The sequence below is a fragment of the Chiloscyllium punctatum genome, chromosome 5 (assembly GCF_047496795.1).
Source record: "Chiloscyllium punctatum isolate Juve2018m chromosome 5, sChiPun1.3, whole genome shotgun sequence".
NCBI lineage: Eukaryota > Metazoa > Chordata > Chondrichthyes > Orectolobiformes > Hemiscylliidae > Chiloscyllium > Chiloscyllium punctatum.
The window spans coordinates 142773368-142796187 of record NC_092743.1 but is presented as its reverse complement, the minus strand read 5'-3'; the positions used below and the strand labels follow the sequence as shown (position 1 = coordinate 142796187).

The 22820-nt window shown below is 42.9% G+C and overlaps 1 protein-coding gene across 16 annotated transcripts in view; it reads right to left on the bottom strand.

Moving 5' to 3' along the window:
• Positions 1-22820, bottom strand: part of unm_hu7910 (un-named hu7910) — a 230793-nt gene that overhangs the window by 32171 nt on the left and 175802 nt on the right. For all 16 annotated transcript variants that reach the window (XM_072571569.1, XM_072571572.1, XM_072571573.1 and 13 more), the window contains 4 exons: positions 12255-12346; positions 8879-8965; positions 7000-7150; positions 4049-4185 (listed from right to left, as the gene is read on the bottom strand). In XM_072571569.1, coding sequence (XP_072427670.1) covers positions 4049-4185; positions 7000-7150; positions 8879-8965; positions 12255-12346 — 467 coding nt within the window. The remainder of the gene's footprint in view (positions 1-4048; positions 4186-6999; positions 7151-8878; positions 8966-12254; positions 12347-22820) is intronic.

Below are 22820 nucleotides of genomic sequence, written 5' to 3'. Positions count from 1 at the left end.
TTTCTGTCCTAACATTAGGTCAAAGTGCAACCACTGGACATTAAAAATGGTGGTTGGGACTAGGTGCCTCACAACATGTCATAAGAGCCTGTGGTCTTGGAGGCAGTACACTGGCATGGATAGAGAATTGGCTGATGAGTAAGTGGGGATAAGGAATCCTGAAGAAGGGCTTATGCCCGAAACGTTGATTCTCCTGTTCCTTGGATGCTGCCTGACCTGCTGCGCTTTTCCAGCAACACATTTTCAGCTTCAGCATCTGCAGTCCTCACTTTCTCCTCGAAGATTTTAACCTACTGCGAATCTTCTTACAAGGATGCCTTCCCTGAAGAAGCTCTCTTCCTCCGCCTACAAGGATTTCAGTGAGTCTCTCTCACTGCACACCCCAAGTCATCGCAGCATCTGCAGTCCTCACTTTCTCCGATAAGGTATTCTTTTCCAGGTTGGTAACCTGTAACCAGTGGGTTCCACCAGGATCAGTTCTGGGACCGCAACCATTTACAATATATATTAATGATTTAGAGGAAGCAAGTTAATGTACTATAGCCAAATTTCCATCTGACACAAAAATAGGCAAAGAGGCAGGTTGCAAGACAGATACAAACAGTTTAAAGAGGAACACTGATTGGTTACGTAATGCACAAACGGAGTATAGTGAGGGAAAATGTGAAGTTGTTCATCTTGTAAGGCAGAACAAAAGAGAAGTTTTATTTTAATGAGGAAAACTCACAGAATGCTTCAACATAAAGGGACTTGGGTGAATTAGTGCATGAAACACAGAAAGCTAGCACACAAACGGGCAGCAGGTAATCAAGGCGGCTAATAGAATGTTGGCCTTATTTCAAGGGGGTTGAAGTATAAGAGTAGAGAAGTCACACTGCAACTGTATAAGGTGCTGGAGAGACCACATCTGCAGTAATTTAAGGAATGGCTCCTCCCCAGAACATCCTGACACCAAAAACAGCTATGTAAGAATCCTACTCTGACTCCAATTCAGTCTTCAACACTATTCGCCCCTCGAGACTGATTACTAAACCTAGTGATCTCTGACTAAGCCCCACTCTCTGCAACTGGATCCTGTGTGTTCTGTGGGTCAGGAAACTATCAGTGAAGATTGGGGACAATATTTCATTCTCACTCACACTCAACACTGGAGCCCCCCAGGGGTGCGCACTCAGCCCCCTACTGTACTCACTGTATACCCATGACTGCATCACCAAATACCAGACTAATGCCATTTACAAGTTCACTGATGACACCACCATTGTAGGTCGAATCTCAGATGGCGACAAAACAGAGGTGGAAGACCTGGAAAAATGGCACACTGAGAACAACTTAGCTCTCAATGCCGGCAAAACCAAGGAACTCATTACTGACTTTTGGCGTGATGTTACTCATGCTCCCCCTACACATTAACAGTGAAGAGTGTCAAGCTCCTGGGAGTGGTCATCCACAACAAGCTTTCTTGGACTTTTCACGTGGGCACACTGTTTACAAAGGCCCAACAACGTCGCTTCTTCTTCAGGCAGCTGAGGAAATTTGGCATGACAGCAAATACCCTTGCCAACTTTTATAGGTGTGCCATCAAGAGTATTGTCTGGATGTATCACTACCTGGTATGGCAACTGTGCCATTCAAGATCGGAGTCAGTTACAGAGAGTGGTGAACTCGGCTCGGACAATCACAAAGACCAACCTCCCATCTATAGAATCCATCTACCAGGCCCACTGTCAAGGGAAGGCCACCAGCATTCTCAAAGATCCATCCCACCCTGGCAATGTTTTTCTCCAACTTCTACCATAAGGGAGAAGGTACAGAAGCCTGAACACACGCATCAGCCGGTTTCGAAACAGTTTCTACCCTACTGTTATTAGAATACTGAATGGACTCTCAAACTCTTAACATTCACCTGTACCTGTGTTTTTGCTTTTGCTGCCATTTACCTAATATTTACTTATCTATGTTACTTAACTGATCTGCCTGTATTGCTCGCAAGACAAAGCTTTTCACTGTGCCTCGGTACATGTGACAATAAATTCAATTCAAATTCAAATATTATTTCATTGGAAGCAGTTAAAAGAAGGTTCACTTGGATGATTCTTGTTATGGACAGACTGTCTTATGAACAAAAGCTGAACAGGTCGGGATTCTACTCATTGGACTTTTGAAGAGTAAGGTGATCTCACTGAAGCATAGACGATTCTTGAGACTTGACAGGATAAATGCTGACAAGATGTTTCCCGTCATGGGAGAGTCAAGGACCAGGCAGCATAGTCTAAAATAAAGGGGCACCAACTTAAGACCGAGATGAGGAAAAATTTCAACTCTCCAGCCTCTGAACTCAGGGACACTGCAAGCGCTGGTCCTTGGGCAGCTCATTGTTTCTTCAAGTACAGGTAGTTACTTCTTGCACTTATTTCTGATTGGCTGTAGCAACACTGACTGGAGAAAAGGCCTATGATTGGAAGCACAGCTCCTTACAAAATCTCCCATTTATACTTGTGCATCATAAAATCTGGCTTCAAATTAAACAATTTAAATATAAACTAAAATCTCTATTTATGTTTTTTTTGTCCTGGTTTATGACCCTCTTGCTTAAAATATGTAATCATTCATTATAGCAACCCTCTGAATGAGCTATAAATTCATCAGGCAAGTAGACATCAGTCAGACGGTGTGAAACGTTCTGGAGGGCACCACACTGTTCACGGTAACATGAGCTTGATTCTTTTTGTTAGATTTTAGCTCTTAAGGTGGGGGACGTTGGAATGGTCTTTATGAGACTATTCAAGTCATGTTTGTTTATTTTATCTGATATTCAAGACTGGCAAATGTTATTATAGAGCTTGGATGTGGTTTATCGCGAATATTAGAGAGGTGTAGGGTGCTGCAGGGGTCAGTGAAACTGTACAGTTCTGTGAATGACACTTAGACCGAATACTTTGGGAGGGGGGGGTGGTGTCGGGGGGTGGTATGTGTTGAGGGGGTTGAGGAGTAGAGGGGGAATTGGAGTGGAAGATGAGTACTGCTTGATTGTTGAGGGGGCCTCATCTCCAGACTACGACACTGTCTCAAATAATAGAAATTGGCCTTTTTAACTCGGCAACCTTGGCATTAGCTCATCCGACAGCAGATCCAATTTCTCTGGATGAACAGTGTCAACAAGCAGCAATCCACAACATCACAGCAATCTTGTGACTCAAAGGTGGAAATCCAGTTCAGTGTGTCTGAATAACATTCTTATGGCTATCAACACTAAATTCAATACTGAATTTAAATGGCAATAAAGAAGATAAATAACATTTGAACAACCTGAAAAAACCATGATTGGATTGACACTGAACTGCTCTTTAAATTTTCTTTCATCTTCTTAATACCTATTAACATTTCTGTGCATCTGCAAAGGGATGAGGGGACTTTAGGAATTATGGTATTTGCACTGCTCACTGTTCCCTTCCTGAAGCTGATAACTCATGCTAACACAGAGTATCATGCATTTTCTACTTTGTACGTAAGGTTTTGTACCCGAGTACCTTTGTAGCAAAGATGGGGCTGGGAATGGTGATATTGTACACTTTTCACTTACTCGTGTACTTCTATACTTGAAGACACATGACAATAAAATAGAATTCTAATTCTAACCCTCTTGTTTGTTGTCCAAATGATCATATGCCTTTATGCTTGAGCTACTCAATGAATTCTAGCACAATGATCAGTTGAACTTGATTCTACATTCTCCCACCATCCATATGCACAAACTAACCAGCAAAAGTGACTGAGAAGCAATCTAGAGAAGGATGCCAGGCTAATTTGATTGGTTTCTAATTTACGGCTGCTGAGCTAGTGTTCACAGCAATAACCCATTAAATCAGCTAATTTAGCACTGATTAAGAATGCATTATTCATAATCCACACGGTTCAGTTCCATGATGGAAAATTCAATTTACAAATACAGCATTAGGAAGTACATAGTCATCAGAATATATTATTTTTAAATGTGAAAGTCAAGAATGGAAAAGCAATATACAATTCCATTTCTCTTACAACTTACCTCTTCATAGACATTCTTGGCATTATCATTGTCTCCCAACAAGAGGTAACCTACTCCAAGCTCATTCTTAATTGCGACATCATCCGGGTAACGATCTACCAACTTCTGTAAGGTCACCACGGAACGTTTGATGTGGCCTGCAATACATACAGAAAATCAAATAGACATATCACAGCTCTGTGACTGGAGACACAGCTCCTTAAATGTTGGGTTATAGACAGGAGTCAAAGAACAGTCAGTTCAGAAGTTCTAAGAAACAACTGACCTTATTTCACTCGTGTCATGTGTACTTGTCATTTTCATATCTTTGGAATATTTGTCTTTAATTGCCCTTTACACATCACATTTAGTCTTCTGCTCTGCTTAAGGCAGTAAAAGCAGCATAAAAAAGAAAATAAAAGTTTCACCAGCTGACTGTGATGAAATGGTTTTCACCGGTTCCTTACTGATGGCAGCAATCCAAAGGAATGTGACCAACAACAGAGACAGGACTGGTGCCTGGCATGTGGTGGGTTCTTTGTTATAAAAACCTTGCGAAAATTTGCAAAGCAGTTTGTCCTACAGTAAAATGTCTTCTATTTATTGGTCTTTAAATTCTCTACCTTCCCAATACTGAAAATGGGAGATCCAAGGGAATTGGGAACCCTGCAGATACATATCATTAAATGTCATAAACAGGTGCAGAAAACAGGCAGAAAGTTAAGTAGAATGCTGCTGTTTACATATGGAAGTATGGAATAGAAAGATGAGGACTGCAAGTGTGAGCAGGAACTACCGGAAATACGGTGCTCAGTCCTGGGTGCTGGGGGAAGAATGTGTTGGTCAGAGTGCAGTATAGAGGCACTAGACTGAAAGCTAAACTTCAAGAGTTAATTTATAAAGTCAGATTACAAAAACCTGATTTGTATTCCTGGAATTCAGAAGGTTAGCAGGTGACTATTAATATGAAAATATAGTTCTGCTCTTTGGGATGTCTAGGGGATTGGTCTAAAACTTACAGCCAGACACTTCAGGGATGAAATTAGGAAGGGGTGGCAGAACTAATGGTATGGTGGCTCATATTCCAAGGTTGGAGTGTAAAAGCAGGGAAGTTGTATTGGAACAGCACAAGGTGCGAGTGAGACCATATCTGGAGTATTGTGAACAGTTTTAGTTCCCTTTATTTAAGGAAAGATTGCATTGAAGGCAGTTCAGAGAAGGTTCCCTCGGATGATCCCCAGTCTGGAGAGATTATCTAATGAATAAAGGCTAAACAGGTTGGAGCTCTACTATTAGAGCTTAGAAGAATGAAAGGTGATCTCACTGAAACACACAGGATTCCTAAGGGGTTTGACGAGTTAAATGCTGAGAGTGTGTTTCCCCTCATGGGAGAGTCTGGGACCAGAGGGCATAGTCCCAGAATAAAAGGGCACCAATTTAAGACTGAGGAGGAGAAAGATTCCTACCATAGAGAGCAGTGGGGACAAAGCCCTTGTGTATACTTAAGGCTAGATGGAAAGATTTGAGAGCAATCAGGGAATTAAGAGTTACGGGGAAAAGGCTGGAACGTAGTTGTGAAGAACATCGGATCAGCCATGAGCCCAATGAATATTGGAACAGGGTCAAGGGACTGAACAAGCCTGCTCCTGTTTCTTATGAACTAACCTGGGAAATCTCTTCTGAAAATTGCAACTGATGCTAGATCAATTGTTAATTTTAAATCAGAGACTGTTATGTTTAACAGAATTGTGAAGCAATACAGAGCTAAGGCAGGTTGATGGAGTTAGGGCTTTGACCAGCCATCATCTCATTGCAGAGTGGAACAAGGGCTTGCGCTCATTTTGGGGAGCTCCTGACCATGATTTGATATTAGTTTCTGAAGAATGTGTAAGGATACCTTCTTCTTTGTAAGTGCTGACTCACTTTAAACTCAGCACGCTCACCTCAATTTCATTGACAATATCAGCATTAACAGTTTGAGGGGGTTCACATTAATTCTGACAGGCTCTATTTCCTAACACTGTTGTAAAAAAAATCAAGTTGCTGTTGTTAAAATCTTTTGCAATTCATTAAAAGATATTTCCTGCTTGTAGCCCTTCCTATTGGATTTTTCATCTTTTGCTGCTCTCTGCAACATCCTCATTCACCCCAGTGTTACTCGGTATTTCTGTATGCTTTTATCTTTGAGATGAATGTTGTTGCCTGTCTCTTCACTTAGCCAGGGTTTATTGAGACAATTGGAGTGCTTCCCCTTTAGGGGTTGCAGCTGGTTTTATAGCTTACCAATTTCTTATTTGAACATCACCTATTAACAATTCTGCCCTCTTTACAACAGTCAAGCCCGACTTCATCCTCAAGAAGTCTTCATGGCTGTTTTGCATTTCAAACACTATGCTAAACTCAGTAAAAGGGAGAGCAAGCTGTGAGGAGGACATAGCCTGCGTTGATATGGGTCTGCATAGATGGGGAGTGGGCAAAAACATTACAGATGGGACTATTTTAAGGTTGTCTACTTCTGGAGGAAGATTAGAAAAAAAACATTAAATGCCAGTAAAGAACAAAGTGCAGTTGCATGGAGAGATCTGGATGTATTCCTGTTCTTGCACATTTATCACAAGAGGTTAGCATGCAGGTGCAGCAGGTAATTAAAGCAGCAAATGGAGTGCTGGCCTTTATGTGCCTAGGGGATAACTCCAGACATTTTATTGACTTATTCTAGATGTTAACAAAACAATAAATAAATTCTAACTGGAGTTACTCTGCTGGCCCTACTAATCTCCTTTCTCGTTTGAGCTTTTGTTTTTCTGTAACCCAACTGCACTGCTAGAGGAAAAGTGAATATTGAGCTGGCAATTTGACTTATGATTTGAAATTGGAAAATCAAAAAAACCTGAACTTCATAATCTGAGGTTTGACAAAAATTAGTTATAACTTTCAATATGCTATTCAAGGTTTATAATGTCATTTCTCACCTAGAAACTGCTGTCTGTTTGCTTGTCGTTTTATTGCTAACTTCACCAGGTCTGCAGGTGGATTCGGCATGTCAGCCACTTCTCCATAGGTATTTATTGCTCTCTGAAGTATTTCATTGCTTCGCAATTTTTCTGCCAAATCATCTTCAGACTGAAAGAAATTGCAAAGTATTAAAACCTAAACAGTACAGTTCTTAGTCCATTGCAAGTTCCATCAATACACAGCAACCTTTCAGAATGCTTTCATGCTGTCAATTCAGATAGCAGTCCACAATGTGAGATAAAAGAGTCTCTTAACGATAAAATCTTTGTTGAAAATACTTTGACCAATTGTGACTTTCATTTCCCATTATGAGAGTTAATGATCAAGTATCGAGGTAAAGTAAAAAGGTAACATCATCACAGTCCCAGAGGACCATAGGGCACTGTTCGAGAGAGGTGACTGGTTGTGGTTTAACCTGAGGGTCACCACACCTCAGGCAAGAGGAGAGGTTGAGGATGAGAGTCCTTCATGGTAACCTCAGCAAGTATGGGAACTGAACCCACACCTGATAGCATAACACAACAGATGTCTAGCAGAAAAGGTAAAGGCACTAGTGGACCACGGGCTGCTCTCTCATGAGAGACAGAAAGAGATAGAGAGACGACCAATGGTGGTTTAACCGGAGGGTCACCGTGCTCCAGGCGAGGGGAGACGTTGAGATGGAGAGCCCTTCGTGGTCACCTCAGCTGATGCAGGAATCAAATTCATGCTACTGGTGTCACTCATGCCAATCTTTACCAGTCCATTTTTATATTGAGAGTGATTAGTCTGAACATTACACGGGCTGAGAAATGACAGGTGCAGAGGCAGCTAGCTGTGATAAGCTGCAGAATTTGGCTGTGAAAGCTCTCCTGATATCACCACATTCCCATCACAATGATGTCAGCAACAGCATACACATGTCCTGTCCCACTTTCATTTCATGATAATTAGTTCTTAAAAGCTAAGTCAGTAAATGATGGAATAATTTGATGATTTCTGACCCATGTTTTTGTCATGGAGAGTAGCATCGTATTGCTGGGGGAAAGTAAACACATACAAATGGCAGCACAGTCACACGCCCATGATTGACAGGCAATTGCAAATCATACTGGCAGTACCCCATAGCATCACTGGACAGTGATATCTCACTGCAACACTCTATTCTTGTGTGACAGCCCGCTCTCCCACCCGGTGGTACCAGTCCCCAATAACACGGCCTTTCTTATATTGTTTTCTTTAAAACAAAATCCTCTCTGCCCATTTATTGCTCCAAAAAGGCAACTCAACCCTAGACAGCTTCTGTGTTGTGCCCACTTCCATCCACTACCCCCCCAACCCCCGAAAACAATGACAGGGCTACAGATAGTTGGCAAAATGTCACAGTAATTCAGACATTGAACATAAACATAGTTCTTTGTACCTGTAATGGAAGTGAGGTCCCTCCGAGAAAGGTTTTTCACCGATTACCATACTCAATCAACTTATGTACTTAGTTACGAAAAGGAACATGACTTGTCTCAATTACCATTCTGGAACTATACATGTGGGGAATCGGTTCAAGACAGGTTAGGGAGGATGCACACTCCCCTCAATGTACTTGCCTGCTAGCACCATCTTCTAGGCTTACAGGAGGAATAAACTACTTTGGAGAGGTATTATAGAAAGGCATGCTCATGGAATCATACCCCATTGTCAGCTACATAAGAGGGGGAAAGAAAAACAGGGAAAACATCTATCCCATGGTAATGGTGAGAGATTAAAATAGAACACACCCCTTGGTCATTTTTCGACATTAAAATAAAAATAAAACAAATAAGAGCCATCGAATGAACTTGTAACAGATATTCTACTTGCCTGGGCTTTCCCATATTTAGCTCGAGGACTGTGGGGATAGCTCTTCAGAATTTCATTAAATGCCTGGAGCGCTGCTTCAGATTTACCCTAAGGGGAAGGGAGAGGACGTTTAATATTAGTGGAAAGAAAATATTTTGTGAATTCCACAGCAATATATACAAGTTATTCCACAACAAGTTTAAATAAAGTCACATTACTCAAACTTGCTAAATCTTGCTATCTGTAGTTATAGAGTCATACGGCGTGGAAACAGATCCTTCAGTGCAACTCATCCATGCCAACCATTTCCCCAAACTAAACTAGTCCCATTTGCCTGCAATTGACCCATAATCCTCTAAACCGTCCATATTCATGTAGCTATACAAATGTCTTGAAATGTTGAAACTATACCTACATCCACTACTTCCTCTGGTAGTTCATTTCACACAAAGACCACCGTCTGTATCCATATTGGATTTTTATAAGCATTCAATAATATGCCGCTAAAAGGATTACCAAAATTATGGCTCAAGGCAATTCCAAGCATCTTCATTCATTTATCTGGAATCATCTTACAGCTTTCACTGAACCACCTAATTGGTTCATAAATGATTCTGTGAATCCAGTTCACATATTGATAAGGGAAGAATTTCCTGATATCAGCCTAACTTGACTTTAAACTGATATTAACCTGTGTCTTTCTTTGTCATGCTTTCACAATATACTGGAAAGTAATATTCTGAATTTACCTTTTCCACATCATTGACTATGAACGTATACAAGATCGCTTCTTTTACCTTTCCTGATTGAACAGTATTAATTTGTCAGACACTCCTTCTAACACTATAGCAGAGGGGAAAGGCCCTTGGGCCTGTTGGGTCTGTACCAGTCAAAAACCCCCACCTAACTAATCAAATCCCATTTTCAGACACTTACCCTATTACATTTTGTGTCTTGACTTAAATATGGAGTCGTGCAGCACGGAAACAGACCCTTCGGTCCAACCAGTCCATGCTGACCATAATCCCAAACTAAACTAGTCCCACCTGCCTGCTCCTGACCCATATTTCTCCAAACCTTGCCTATGCATACAGCCACCCAAATGAGTTTTAAATGTTACAGTTGTACCCACATCCACCAGTTCTTCAGAAAGTTCATTCCACACGTGAACCACCACCCTCTGTGTAAAATATTTGCCTCATGTCTTTTTAAAATCTCTCTCCTCAAAAAATGCGTCCCATAGTCTTGGAATTTCCCCATCTCAGGGAAAAGGCAACTACCACCAACTCTATCTATACCTCTCATTACTTCATCAGGTCACCTCTCAACCTCCTATGCTCCAGTGAAATAAGTCCATGTTAAGAGTTTCTCTCTCATCACCCTTGTAGGCAGTGAATTCCAAATTCCGTCCAACCTCAAATCTCCTCTACACCTATTGCCCCTTACCTCAAGACTATGCCCCATGGTCATTGGTTCTTACATCAAGGGGAGAAATTTCTTCCTGTCTACACCATTCATAATGTTACACATCTCAATCGTGCCCCCCTCTCAATCTCCTCTGCTCCAAGGAGAACGACCCCAGCCTGTCCAATCTCTCTCCATTACAAAAATTCTCCAGTCCAGGCAATTTACTTCTCATTAATCGCATACAAAACCATCACCTGATCTGGTGAACTTTAGGATGGGCTCTGAAATTGATCCAGGAATTGGACAATCCCATTGGATAACTACATTTCAGCAAGGTTTGAGTTAGGTGGCCAAAACTGCATTCTCCACCAATCACTTAACAAAAATGTTAAAATGTTGATGAATTGGGAAAGCCATTTTATTAATGAATCAATGAATGAATGTTCTCTGATGTATCAAAAGGTGGTTAGGGTTTTCTGGACCAATGTTCTTCAAAATTACACTCAAAGTGCAAACAGTGTGAGCAAATGGTCCCCCTCCATATTTGGATTGGAAGAGAGACATCGAGAGGTAACAAACTTTGATTCATAATGGGAAGCTCAAGATGGCTTTGATCTGGCCCAGTACATTCTAACTTTTGAAACAAAAGGTTGTTATTCATTCTGTTGTCCACTGCTAGGTCATATGGCCCGTCAGGTATGGACTTTAACAACAACTGCTAGTGAGCACTTACAGAACTGGCACTGTGTCATGAATCACAAACTGTGTCATCGATTTAGAGTTTAAAGCAAACGTGGTAATTTACATAAGACACTACTTTCAGACAGCAGTTAAAGCAACAAAAAGTTGCTCTACTCTACTTTAAGACGCAATTGCTGCAATCTGCACAATCACCAAGAAACAGAAAATGTCACAGGTAGCCTGGTTTAATTGGCACCCAAAGGTTCAGATTTCATTTAGGGGCGTGGTTAAGGCGTCACTTCTTTAATTTCAGATATTTTTCCAATTTGGTATTACAAATAGATTTACATTCTAGCTGACTTACCCAAAACAGTAGAAAAATAAAGACCCCAAAAAATGAGCTGCACTCTCATGAAGAAAAATATTGCATACAAATTTCTATAGCATAATGTCCAGAGCATCAGAATCAGAAGGAAAGTGGGAGGCAGAGAATTGAAGTCACAGTGCTAACTAATGTGACAGAACCAAAAATATTAAGGCAGCAAGGCTCAAGGTGCTTTGTTTTAATGCACAGACAATTCACAATAAAGGGGATGAATTAGTAATGTGAACAGGTATGATATAGTTGGGATTATGGAGACGTGGCTGCAGGGATTCTAGGCATGGGAAATGAATTTCCAGGGGTATACATCTTTGAGAAGGACAAAGAAGCAACAGAAGTGGAGCAGCATTGCTGGTAAAAGAGGACATTAACGCAATAGTGAGAAATGATAACCACTCCAGTGAAGTGGAATCTGTGGGGGTAGAGCTTAGAAACACAAAAGGGCAGAAAATGAGAGTGGGGTTTGTATATAGACTCCTATAATGGCAATGTTGGGTAAGACATTAATGAGACAATTAGATATGCAAGCAATACAGACACAGCTGTATTTACAGGTGATTTTAGTCTGCCAACTGACTAGCTGAGTTAAATCAGTAACAATGGCATGGATGAGGAATTACTGAAGTGTGTATGAAATGGTTTTCTGGGTCAATACACTGAAGAACTAACTGGAGGACAAGCCATCCTAGACTGGGTTATAAAAACAAATTTCTGGAAAAGCTCAGCAGGTCTGGCAGCATCTGTGGAGAGAAATCAGTCAACATTCAGGTCATGTGACCCTTCTTCAGGACACAGCAAGCTCATAGGGTCAGATGGCCTATTCCTATTTTCTATGTTTCTGTATGTCAACTGGTGTTAAAATAGCTGCTCATTTCCAGTCACAGTAACTTGGTCATTTGGAGATAAAGTAGAGAATTTACAGCCCACCTTTTTGCGCAGCTTTTCAGCAGCATCCAATTCGGCCTTAATCATCTTATCAAACTTGTTCAGCAGCTTCGGTTTCTTTTTCTTAGCTGGACCTAATTCAGAAAAAGTTAGTAAAGTTTTAATGATGCCTCAGTTCCGAAGGTTAAAAAAATGGTGATGTCTCTCATCTGTAATTATAATTTCTTTCATACAAATAAAACGCCCAACGTGTTTGGACCATTTCATGTTTTCCAGTCAAAACTTTTTCAGACATTGACAGAACGCCCAGAGATATGTTATCAATACCTAATGGAATGCAGCATTTTCAGGTATATCAGCTCAGATTGTCTGCTCATACATAAGCTTTTCACAAGAGCTTCCTAACAAAGCAAAGATTTTAGAAGACACCAGAAGCCAGAAATGTTCAGAGAGCAAGAGAAAATAAATATCAGCATAATTAATTCATACAGCAAATATAGAAGTTGTGAACTACACAGATTAGAAAGTCTAACAGCTGCCATTTACTTCAGACATTTCTGGGTTAACAGTGCTCAGACAAAAAGAAATAGGAACAACAATTCATGGCTGATCCAACATTCCTCATGTCCATATTCCTGCCCGTTCCCCATAACCCTTGATTCCCTTGACTTTGTCCCATTCTTAAACAACAGTGCCACATTTGCAATCCTCCAGTCCCCTGGGGCTACTCCTACATTCAGAGGGGCCTGGAACATATCTGCCAATGGCTCTGCGATTTGCTCCCTTACCTTTCTCAGCAATCTAGGATGCACGCCTCCAGACCTGGCGACTTGTCTACCTGGTGTGGTGCCAGCCTTTTTAGCCCCTCTTCTACACTGCTCAGTTGTTCCAAACCCACATTTTCAGTGATCGCCATCCCAGTCTTAAAGTGGTGCCCCTTTATTCTGAGACTGTGCCCTCTGGTCCTACACTGTCCCATGAGGGGAAACACCCTCCTCAGTGTGCACTTTGTCATGACCTTTAAGAATCTGACATGTTTCAATGGGATCACCTCGCATTCTTCTAAACTCTCTAAGTAGGAGTGCCAATCTGCTTAGCCTTCCTCCTGATATAATTCCTCCACCATCTTAGTGAAACTAACCTTCTTTACATTGGTGAAATAGAGGGAAAAAAAACAACTAAATGAGGGCAAAGGTCAAATAGGTGGGTTTTAGGAGGAAATAACCTCTATTATCTCGGTGTAAGAGAGAGATTCCAGACAATAGGGTCCAAGCAGCTGAAGGGATGGCCTTGTGGCGATAGAAAGCAGAGGGGTACAAAAGAGGAGGAGGGGGGGGGCAGAGGAAGACTGCAGTGCAAGGTGGGAGCACTGGAAAAGGCATTCAGGATGAAGCCTTGCTCCTGTACTCGAATCCTCTCACTATATAGTTTGCCTTCTGCACCTGCACTTCCAGCAACTGGTGTACACCTCCCTCAATTTCCAGCTATTCATATAGCAATCTACCTTCCTGTTTTTACCTCTGAAATGTACAACCTAACATTTACACCTAAGATTTTGTACCGAGGTACCTTTGCATCTATGCTGGCTGTATCTATGACAGCACATCCTGCCACCCAGCTTTCCTTAGTTACCCTCTAACTTGGTGCATTTATAAAATATTTGTCGGGCATGTTAATTTCCTGTTTAATTAAAGCCCGGCAGCTTCAAAGCTCAGATATGCTTTGAGGAAGTGGCACTTTGCCTTTCCCATTACATCCTACACGGTATGCTGTTCGACATGGGGGGAGGGGCATCGCGAGCGAGTGAAGAGAGAGCATGAGCAAGAGGGAAGTGGGAGTGGGGGGGGGGGGGAAAGAGAGAGAGGGAAGGGACAGAGAGGGAGGGAGTGTGAGGTGGGGAAGTAAAAGATCTCAGTTTGGAAGCTTCACACCTGCTCAGTGTGGCACCTTCTGCACTGAACCTTTTTTTTCCTCTCCTTTGATATCGCCCACTGCACCTAGCCCAATTTAACTTCAAGTAGCTGTTTCCAATCCACCATTGATATGTTCCAATCCCGTGTACCAGCAAACCCTGTGCTGATACTGCCCTGTTAAGGTGCAACCTGTCCTTGTGACCTCTAAACCCAGTCCCATTGAACATTCTGCAGGAATGCTCATCTCCCCACTCATACATTCAGCTCTTTTTGAACTCATTTGAGTGACATTAGCAATCCTGAGATTAGTTTTTAATAACTTTAACAGGGGAGATGATGGCCTAATAGCATTATCACTAGGCTGTTAATCTAGAGACCCAGGTAATGTGCAGGGGACCCAGCTTCAAATCCTGCCATGGCAATGCCACTTTTAAAAACTTACATAACAAGCTGACAATGAGGTACATTATGTTCCTAAGATTCCAATTTTATTGATTAAACAGCATAAAACTATGTATATAGGAATTATATATTGGGAACGTTTGGAGGTCCTGACACAGTTAATTTGAACACGACAAAAATCAGAAATTGAGAATCTTACAAATAATACATTGTCAATCGTCAGAAAACCCCATCTGGTTCACTAATGCCCTTTAAGGAAACTGCCATCTTCACCTGGTCTGGAGTACATGTGACTCCAGAGTCAGAGCAATCTGGTTGACTCTTAACCATCAGGCATGGGCAAGACATGCTGACCCAGCCAGTGATGTCCTACTCCCATGAATGAATAAAATCATTATTTTAACCTGCACCATCATCTTTCTACTTATGTCATTAGTATCACCATCACAAAGTTTTACAACTTGGAAGGTCACAGCATCCTGGTTAAGTCGAAACACCTTGCTACTTTCAGAGTAACTGGAAGTCCTTTCGCTATCAGTACCATTTCCGGACCTTTTCCCATTTGCCCACCACGGTTTTGGCTCAGATTGTAAAACCCTGGTGGAATCAAAGCCTCAATTTTCAGAACTGGATACTGGTTAAAGAACACGATTCACTCAGAGCACCACTATTTGCCTGATCTTTAACTGATTTATGGTTACAGATTCCTGATCTCTCACTGAAGCGGTGAGGTGACTTCTTGAAAAATGCTCTAGCAGATAAACTACACAACCACAAATTGCTGTTCAAGCTGAAACTGTTCCACCTCTTGGTGGATCTTGCATATGCAGCTGTCGAGGAACCATGTGTCCTTTAGTCTGCACATGGCACAGTGAATGCATCTTACAGGAGGGAGGTGTCCACCTATATCTCTACTTATTGAGCTACTAACATTTAAACCTAATTGAAACATGGCAAATTTAACGGCTACTAAACTTACAACTTTTTAGGTTAAGGAGCATCAGCATTAATATTTATATATGCAACAATTTACTCAGAAATAGCTACTCCTAGAAGACCTGAAGTTTCATTGGAGAATTAATGCGCTTATGAGACATGCTGCCATGTTGAGGATTTGATTTAAAGATCAAATCTTAAAGATCATACTCAGTTGGACACATGAATCATTTACCAGATGATGAACACCAGTCCCTCTGGACAGCTGATTCAGACTAATTTCTCTCCAATAATTAAATGGACCTACTCTGGAGTTATTCCTTAAATCACACTGGTGTTGTACCATTTATTTTGACATGAAAATTAACCAACTCTGGAAATCAAAACTTTTTGCAAATAAAAGCTTAATTTTGTGACATACTAAATTAATTTTTGCTTTTATCAAGGGTGTGTAGTTAATGACTAAAATTATACAAGTGCTAACCCCTTCCCTGCTGGACTATTAAATGTCAACATTCAGAAACTAGCCAATCCATGCACACACCGAATTATATGCAACTTTAAAAAATTTACATAACAAGCTGACAATGAGGTACATTATGTTCCTAAGCTTCCAATTTTATTGATTAAACAGTATAAAACTAGGCAGCATGTATATAGAAATTACACATTGTGAACTTTTGGAGGTCCTGACACAGTTGTCTCTGTGGGAATTGTCTGAGAAGTCTTAACAATGGACAGTGACTCAGCATCTTGAAGCCACTGTAAAGGTTCCCAAATCAACTGAGAGTTCACCTACGTATACAATCCCTTCCCCCCCAGGCACAACTACTCAACCTCAGTTGACCCTATCCCCCAAACGTCTGAGTGCCACACCTAATGTCCTTGGACATAACCCGACCCCTTCCAACCTGACCCCAGACTCCCCATTGATCTCTCCTGACACCCCTGAATCACCAACAACTTCCCTTGGATTCAACCTCTGTCCCACGCTAAGTCTTACCCACTTACTGCCGGCCTACTCCCTCACTGTACCCAACCTTCACTCATTCATTACAAATAGTTGATCAGGGAGATATTTGCTACTGTCCAGTTAGATGGAACCTTTCCTGAATCGAGGAAATTTTAGATAACCCCCACGTGTCTACCAAGTCATGAGCAACCTCTTTTAAGATCCTAGGATCAAGTCTTTCTGGACTCAATCTGGATAAGTGAAAGGTGATGCATTTGGATAGGTCAAACAAATTGTGAGGATATACAGTCTGCACATTCTCCATGTCTGCATGCGACTCCTCCGGGTGCTCCGGTTTCCTTCCACAGTCCAAAGAGGCGCAGGTTAGATGGACTGGCCATGGGAAATGCAGGGTTACAGGGATAGGATAGGGAGATGGGTTTGGGTGGGATGCTCTTCAGAGGGACAGTGTGGACTCAATGGGCTGAATGGTCTGCTTTCAGACTGCAAGGATTCTATGATTTTATGGTAATGACTAGACCTTGGGAAGACTAAGGATCAGAGCGACCTTGGGGTGCATCTCTACTGGTCCTTAAGGAATCAGGACAGGTGGAGAAAGTGATTAAAGTGGCATATGGTGTACTTGCCTTTATTAACCAAGACAGAGAGTTTAAGAGCTGGGAGGTTAAGCTGGAACTGTATAAGTAGTGAAAGTGAGGACTGCAGATGCCGGAGCTTAGAATTGAGAGCGTGACGCTAGAAAAGCACAGGAGGTCAGGCAGCATCTGAGGAGCTGGACAGTCGATATTTCAGGCAAAAACCCTTCATCACAAATGAGGCCGGGAGCCAAGGTGGTGGTGAGATAAATGAGAGGGGGGTAGGGGGGTGGTGGATGGGACTGGGGTGGGGGGGGGGGGGGAAGGTAGCTGAGAATACGAAAGGTGGATGGAGGTCGGGGTAATGGTGATAGGTCAGAGGGGAGGGTGCAGCAGATCGGTGGGAAGGAAGATGGACAGATGGGACAGGTCATGAGGACGGTACAGAGTTGGAAGGTTGGATCTGGGATAATGTGGGAGGAAGGGAAATGAGGAAAATGGTGAAATCCACATTGACACCATTTTGTTGGAGGGTCCCGAGGCGGAAGATGAGGCATCCTTCCTCCAGGTATCGAGTGTTAAGGGGTGGCAATGGAGGTGGCCCAGGACCTGCACATCGTTGACGGAGGGGGGAGTTGAAGTGTTCGGCCACAGGGCAGTGGGGTCAGTTGGTGCGGGTGTCCCAGAGATGTTCTCTGTGAGTAGACATCCTGTCTCCCTAATGTAGAGGGAGTCTGCATCAGGAGCAACGGATACAGCAAATGACATGTGTGGAAATGCAGGTGAAACACTGATGGACGTGGAAAGCTCCTTTGGGACCCTGGACGGAGGTGAGAGAGGTGGTGAGGGTGCATATTTTGCAACTTCTGCAGTGGCTGGGAAGGTGGGGGTGGTGGGGGGCATGGACCTGACAAGGGATTCATGGAGGGAACGGTCTTTACAGAAAGCAAATAGGGATGGGGAGGGAAATTTATCTCTGGTGGCGGGGTCCATTTGTAGGTGGCCGAAATTGCGGAGGTTGATGCGATGTACGCGGAGGTTGGTGGGATGGAAGGGGGTGCAAGAACCTGGGTGGGGGGGGTGCGGGCGGCAGTTTCCTGTCCTTGTTGCATTTGGAGTAGTGGAGTGGTGGAGTTCAAGAGTGGGAGGTGCAGGAATGGATGAGGTGCACTGGAGGGCAAATTGCAGTCTTTAAAGGAGGTGGCCATCTGGGTGCGTTCTGTGGTGGAATTGGTCCTCCTGGGAGCAGATACGGCAGAGGCGGAGGAATTAGGAATAGCATTTTTCGAGGAAGCAGGGTGGGAGGTGGTGTAATCCAGGTAGCTGTGGGAGTTGGTGGGTTTGTAGAAGATGCGAGTGTTGAGTCGATCACTGTTGATGGAGATGGAGGGGTCCAGGAAGGGGAGGGAGGTGTCAAAGATGGCCTAGGTGAATTTAAGATCGGAATGTGTTGGTGAAGTTGATGAACTGTTGGGATCATAATGTCACTGCCCGATGACCAAACACTTCAACTCCCCCTCTCACTCCACTGAGGACATGCAGGTCCTGGGCCTCCCCCATCGCTACTCCCTCACCACCCAATGCCTGGAGAAAGAATGCCTCATCTTCTGCCTCGGGACCCTCTAATCCCAGGGCACCAATGTGGATTTCAACAGTTTCCTCATTTCCCCATCTCCCACCTCATCCCAGAACCAACCTTCCAGCTCAGCATCACCCTCATGACCTGTCCCACCTGTCTATCTTCCTTCTCACCTATCCGCTCCCCCCTCCACTCCAACCTATCACTATTACCCCCCACCTCCATCCACCTATTGCGCTCTCAGCTACCTTCTCTCCTCTCCAGCTCCCCACCCCCCCCCCCCCCAGTCCCGCCAACCCTACCCCCTACCCATTTATCTCACCACCCCTTCAGCTCACAGCTTCATTCCTGATGAAGGGCTTTTGCCTGAAACATCATCTCTCTTGCTCCTTAGATGCTGCCTGACCTGCTGTGTTTTTCCAGCACCACACTTAAACTGTATAAGACATTAGTTAGCCACAGCTAGTGTAGTGTGTGCAGTTTTGGAACCCAAGTTATAGTCAGATGTCATAGCACTGGAGAGGGTACAGAGGGGTTTACCAGGATGCTTCTTGCTTTGAACAGTTTCAGTTATGAGGACAAATGGACAGACTGGGTTCCTTTTTATCCATACTGGAGAGGCGATTGAGAGGAGACATGATTCAGATGTATAAAATAGATGGGATAGACAGGAAGAAACTTTTTCCTTGATGAAGGGATCAGTGACCAAGGAACATGATTTAAAGTAAGGGGCAAAGGTTCAGAGAGGATGTGAGGAAAGACATTTTCACCCAGAGGGTGATGAGAATCCAGAACTCACGTCAGTAAGGCAGTGGGGGGAGAAGAGACAGGGACCCTCACAAGTATTATTTCAATGTGCACTTGCAATACCAAGTGTGACAAGGTTCTAAGCCAAACGTTGGAGAATGGAGCGAGAATAGTTAGGTGGTTGTTTTAATCAGCAAGAACACGACAGGCCAATCAATCAGTCTTTTTCTGTGCTGTCGATCTCTAGGATTTGGAGACTTAAGTAAACTGCTGGAGCTGTGAACTGAATATCACTTCCCACATGACTCTAATTTCACTACTTTCCTCTTTTCCTTCCAAGTCCTGATTTGCAGCTAATATTGGAACATTGTTAGTATCCTCTGTAGTAAATAAAGAATTCCAATCACACCATAGCAGACAGAGAATTTAAATGCAATTAATGAATAACTTTAGAATAAAACGTAAGTATTAACAATACTGAGTGCAAAACTACCGGATTGTTGATAAAAACGTACGGGTCACTAATGGGACTCCGCTATTCTTACCAGTCTGTTGACACACGAATCTAAACTTAGGGCAACGTGGTTGATTCTTAACTAGCTGAAGGTAGCTTAGCAAGCCACTCAGTTACATCAAACCACCATGCAAAAGTCAAAGAATAAAACTGGCTAATTCGACTAACTCACCAGGATACAAGGAAATGGTTGAGTGAACTCAGTAAAGTAAAAGCTACAGGGTATAACAACATCCCAGCCTTAGTATTAAAGAGTTGTGCCTCAGAATAGCCATGGCTCTTGCCAACAACAACAATGATGACATCAACACAATCATTTGGAAACTACTTAGAATTGCCATGTTCACTAAAATCAAAACAATCCAATCTAATGAATTGTTATTCTAGTCTAGTCTTACTCACTGCAGAAGTTCTTCAGAATTGTTTCCAATCATCTTTTAGCTGCTTTATCAATGATTTTCCCCATAAGATTAGTCTTTAGTTCTATTCACAATTACTCCAATGTAGAAATCACCATTTCCACCAAGCAGTAAGACTTGGACAACTTTCAGGCAGCACAGTAGTTTGTGGATGGCACAATGGTTAGCACTGCTGCCTCACAGTTCCAGGGGTCCAGGTTTGATTCCACCCTTGGGTGACGGTCTGTGTGGAATTTGCACATTCTCCCTGCCTCTGCAGGAGATTCTTTCAGGTGCTTGGTTTCCTCCCACAGTCCAAAAGATGTGCAGGTTAGGTGGATGGGCCATGGGAAATGCAGGGTTACAGGGATAGGGTATGGGGGTGGGGATGGGATAGTCTTTGGAAGAGCAGTGTGGATTCAAATGTGCCTAATGGCCAGCTTCCACACTGCAGAGATTCTGTGATTTAAGTAATAAGTGGCAAGGAGTTGGATTCTGGGTAATCCAAGATGGAGGATGGGAAAAAATTCTGGCTGTAAGAGCTGCTCCTTTTTTTGGGGTTGGAGGTGATTTCCTCAAATTCCAGGAGCAGCAATTACTGTTTTATATGCTGTTGCATCGTTTTGGAAAAAAAAGTCAACACAACAGCAGTTTTAAAAAGGAGAAAAGCAGACAAAGGAAGCACATGGAGGAGAGAGAGAGAACCTGCATAGTTACTGCCTTTGCTGTTTTTGAATTCGTATATCGCTGGACATCGGAGGGCATCTGGGAAAATTAACAAACAGCGAAATTCACAAGCTGGAAAAGCGCAGCAGGTCAGGCAGTATCCAAGGAGAAGCAGAATCGACGTTTCGGGCATAAGCCCTTCTTCAGGAAAAGCTTATGCCCGAAACGTCGACTCTCCTGTTCCTTGGATGCTGCCTGACCTGCTGCGCTTTTCCAGCTACACATTTTCAGCTCTGATCTCCAGCATGTGCAGTCCTCATGTTCTCCGAGTGAAATTCACAACTAATCTTGGAGGAACTGTTGGGCAAAGTTCACAGCACAGAATCAGATAAGTTATTTGTTGTTTTAAGTCTGTCCAAGAGAAAGGCTGTATTAGTGAGTACAGTGGATTCTTTCTTGATTATATATTTTTGGAGATAAGTCTCTTGATTAAACTTAAAATATAAGTCCCAGATACAGTCACATAGATGGGTTAACTCCAGGAAGGGTAAGAGAGATAGGCACCTAGGGGCAGGAGTCTTTTGTGAGTATACCCATTTCAAACAGGTATGCTGTTTTGGAAAATGTAGGGGATGATGGATTCTCAGGGGAACATAGCATGAACAGCCAAGTTTCTGGTATTGAGACTGGCTCTCATGCAACGACGGGTATGTCAGCTTCCAAGAGATCAATTGTGTTAGGGGATTCTGTACTACGAGGTACAGACAGATGTTTCTGTGGCCAGCAGAGAAAAAGCAGAATGGTGTGTTGTTTCCCTGGTGCCAGGATCAAGGATATCTCAGAGAGGGTGCAGAATGTTCTCACGGGGGAGAGGGGCCAGCAAGAGGTCATTGTCCACATTGGAATCAACGACATAGGAAGGGAAAAGTTTAAGATTCTGAAGGGAGATTACAGAGAGTTAGGCAGAAATTTAAAAAGGAGGTCCTCAAGGGTAGTAATATCTGGATTACTCCCAGTGCTACAAGCTAGTGAGGGCAGGAATAGGAGGATAGAGCAGATGAATGCATGACTGAGGAGCTGGTGTATGGGAGAAGGATTCACATTTTTGGATCATTGGACTATCTCTTTTGGGGTAGAAGTGACCTGTACAAGAACGGAAGGATTGCACCTAAATTGGAAGGGGACTAATATACTGGCAGGGAGATTTGCTAGAGCTGTTCGGGAGGATTTAAACTACTGGGGGGGGGGGGGGTGGGGGGGGGGGGGGGGGGAGACCCAGGGGAGTAGTGAGGAAAGAGATCGATCTGAGACGGGTACAGCTGAGAACAGAAGTGAGTCAAACAGTCAGGGCAGGCAGGGACAAGGTAGGACTAATAAATTCAACTTCATTTATTTCAATGCAAGGGGCCTAACAGGGAAGGCAGATGAACTCAGGGCATGGTTAGGAACATGGGACTGGGATATCATAGTAATTACGGAAACGTGGCTCAGGGATGGGCAGGACTGGCAGCTTAATGTTCCAGGATACAAATGCTACAGGAAGGACAGAAAGGGAGGCAAGAGAGGAGGGGGAGTGGCATTTTTGATAAGGGATAGCATTACAGCTGTACTGAGGGAGGATATTCCCAGAAATACACCCAGAGAAATAAGAAAGGGATGATCACCTTATTGGGATTGTATTATAGACCCTCCAATAGTCAAAGGGAAATTGAGAAACAAACTTGTAAGGAGATCTCAGCTATCTGTAAGAATAATAGGGTAGTTATGGTAGGGGATTTTAACTTTCCAAACATCGACTGGGACTGCCATGGTGTTAAATGTTCAGAGGGAGAGGAATTTGTTAAGTGTGTACAAGACAATTTTCTGATTCAGTATGTGGATGTACCTACTAGAGAAGGTGCAAAA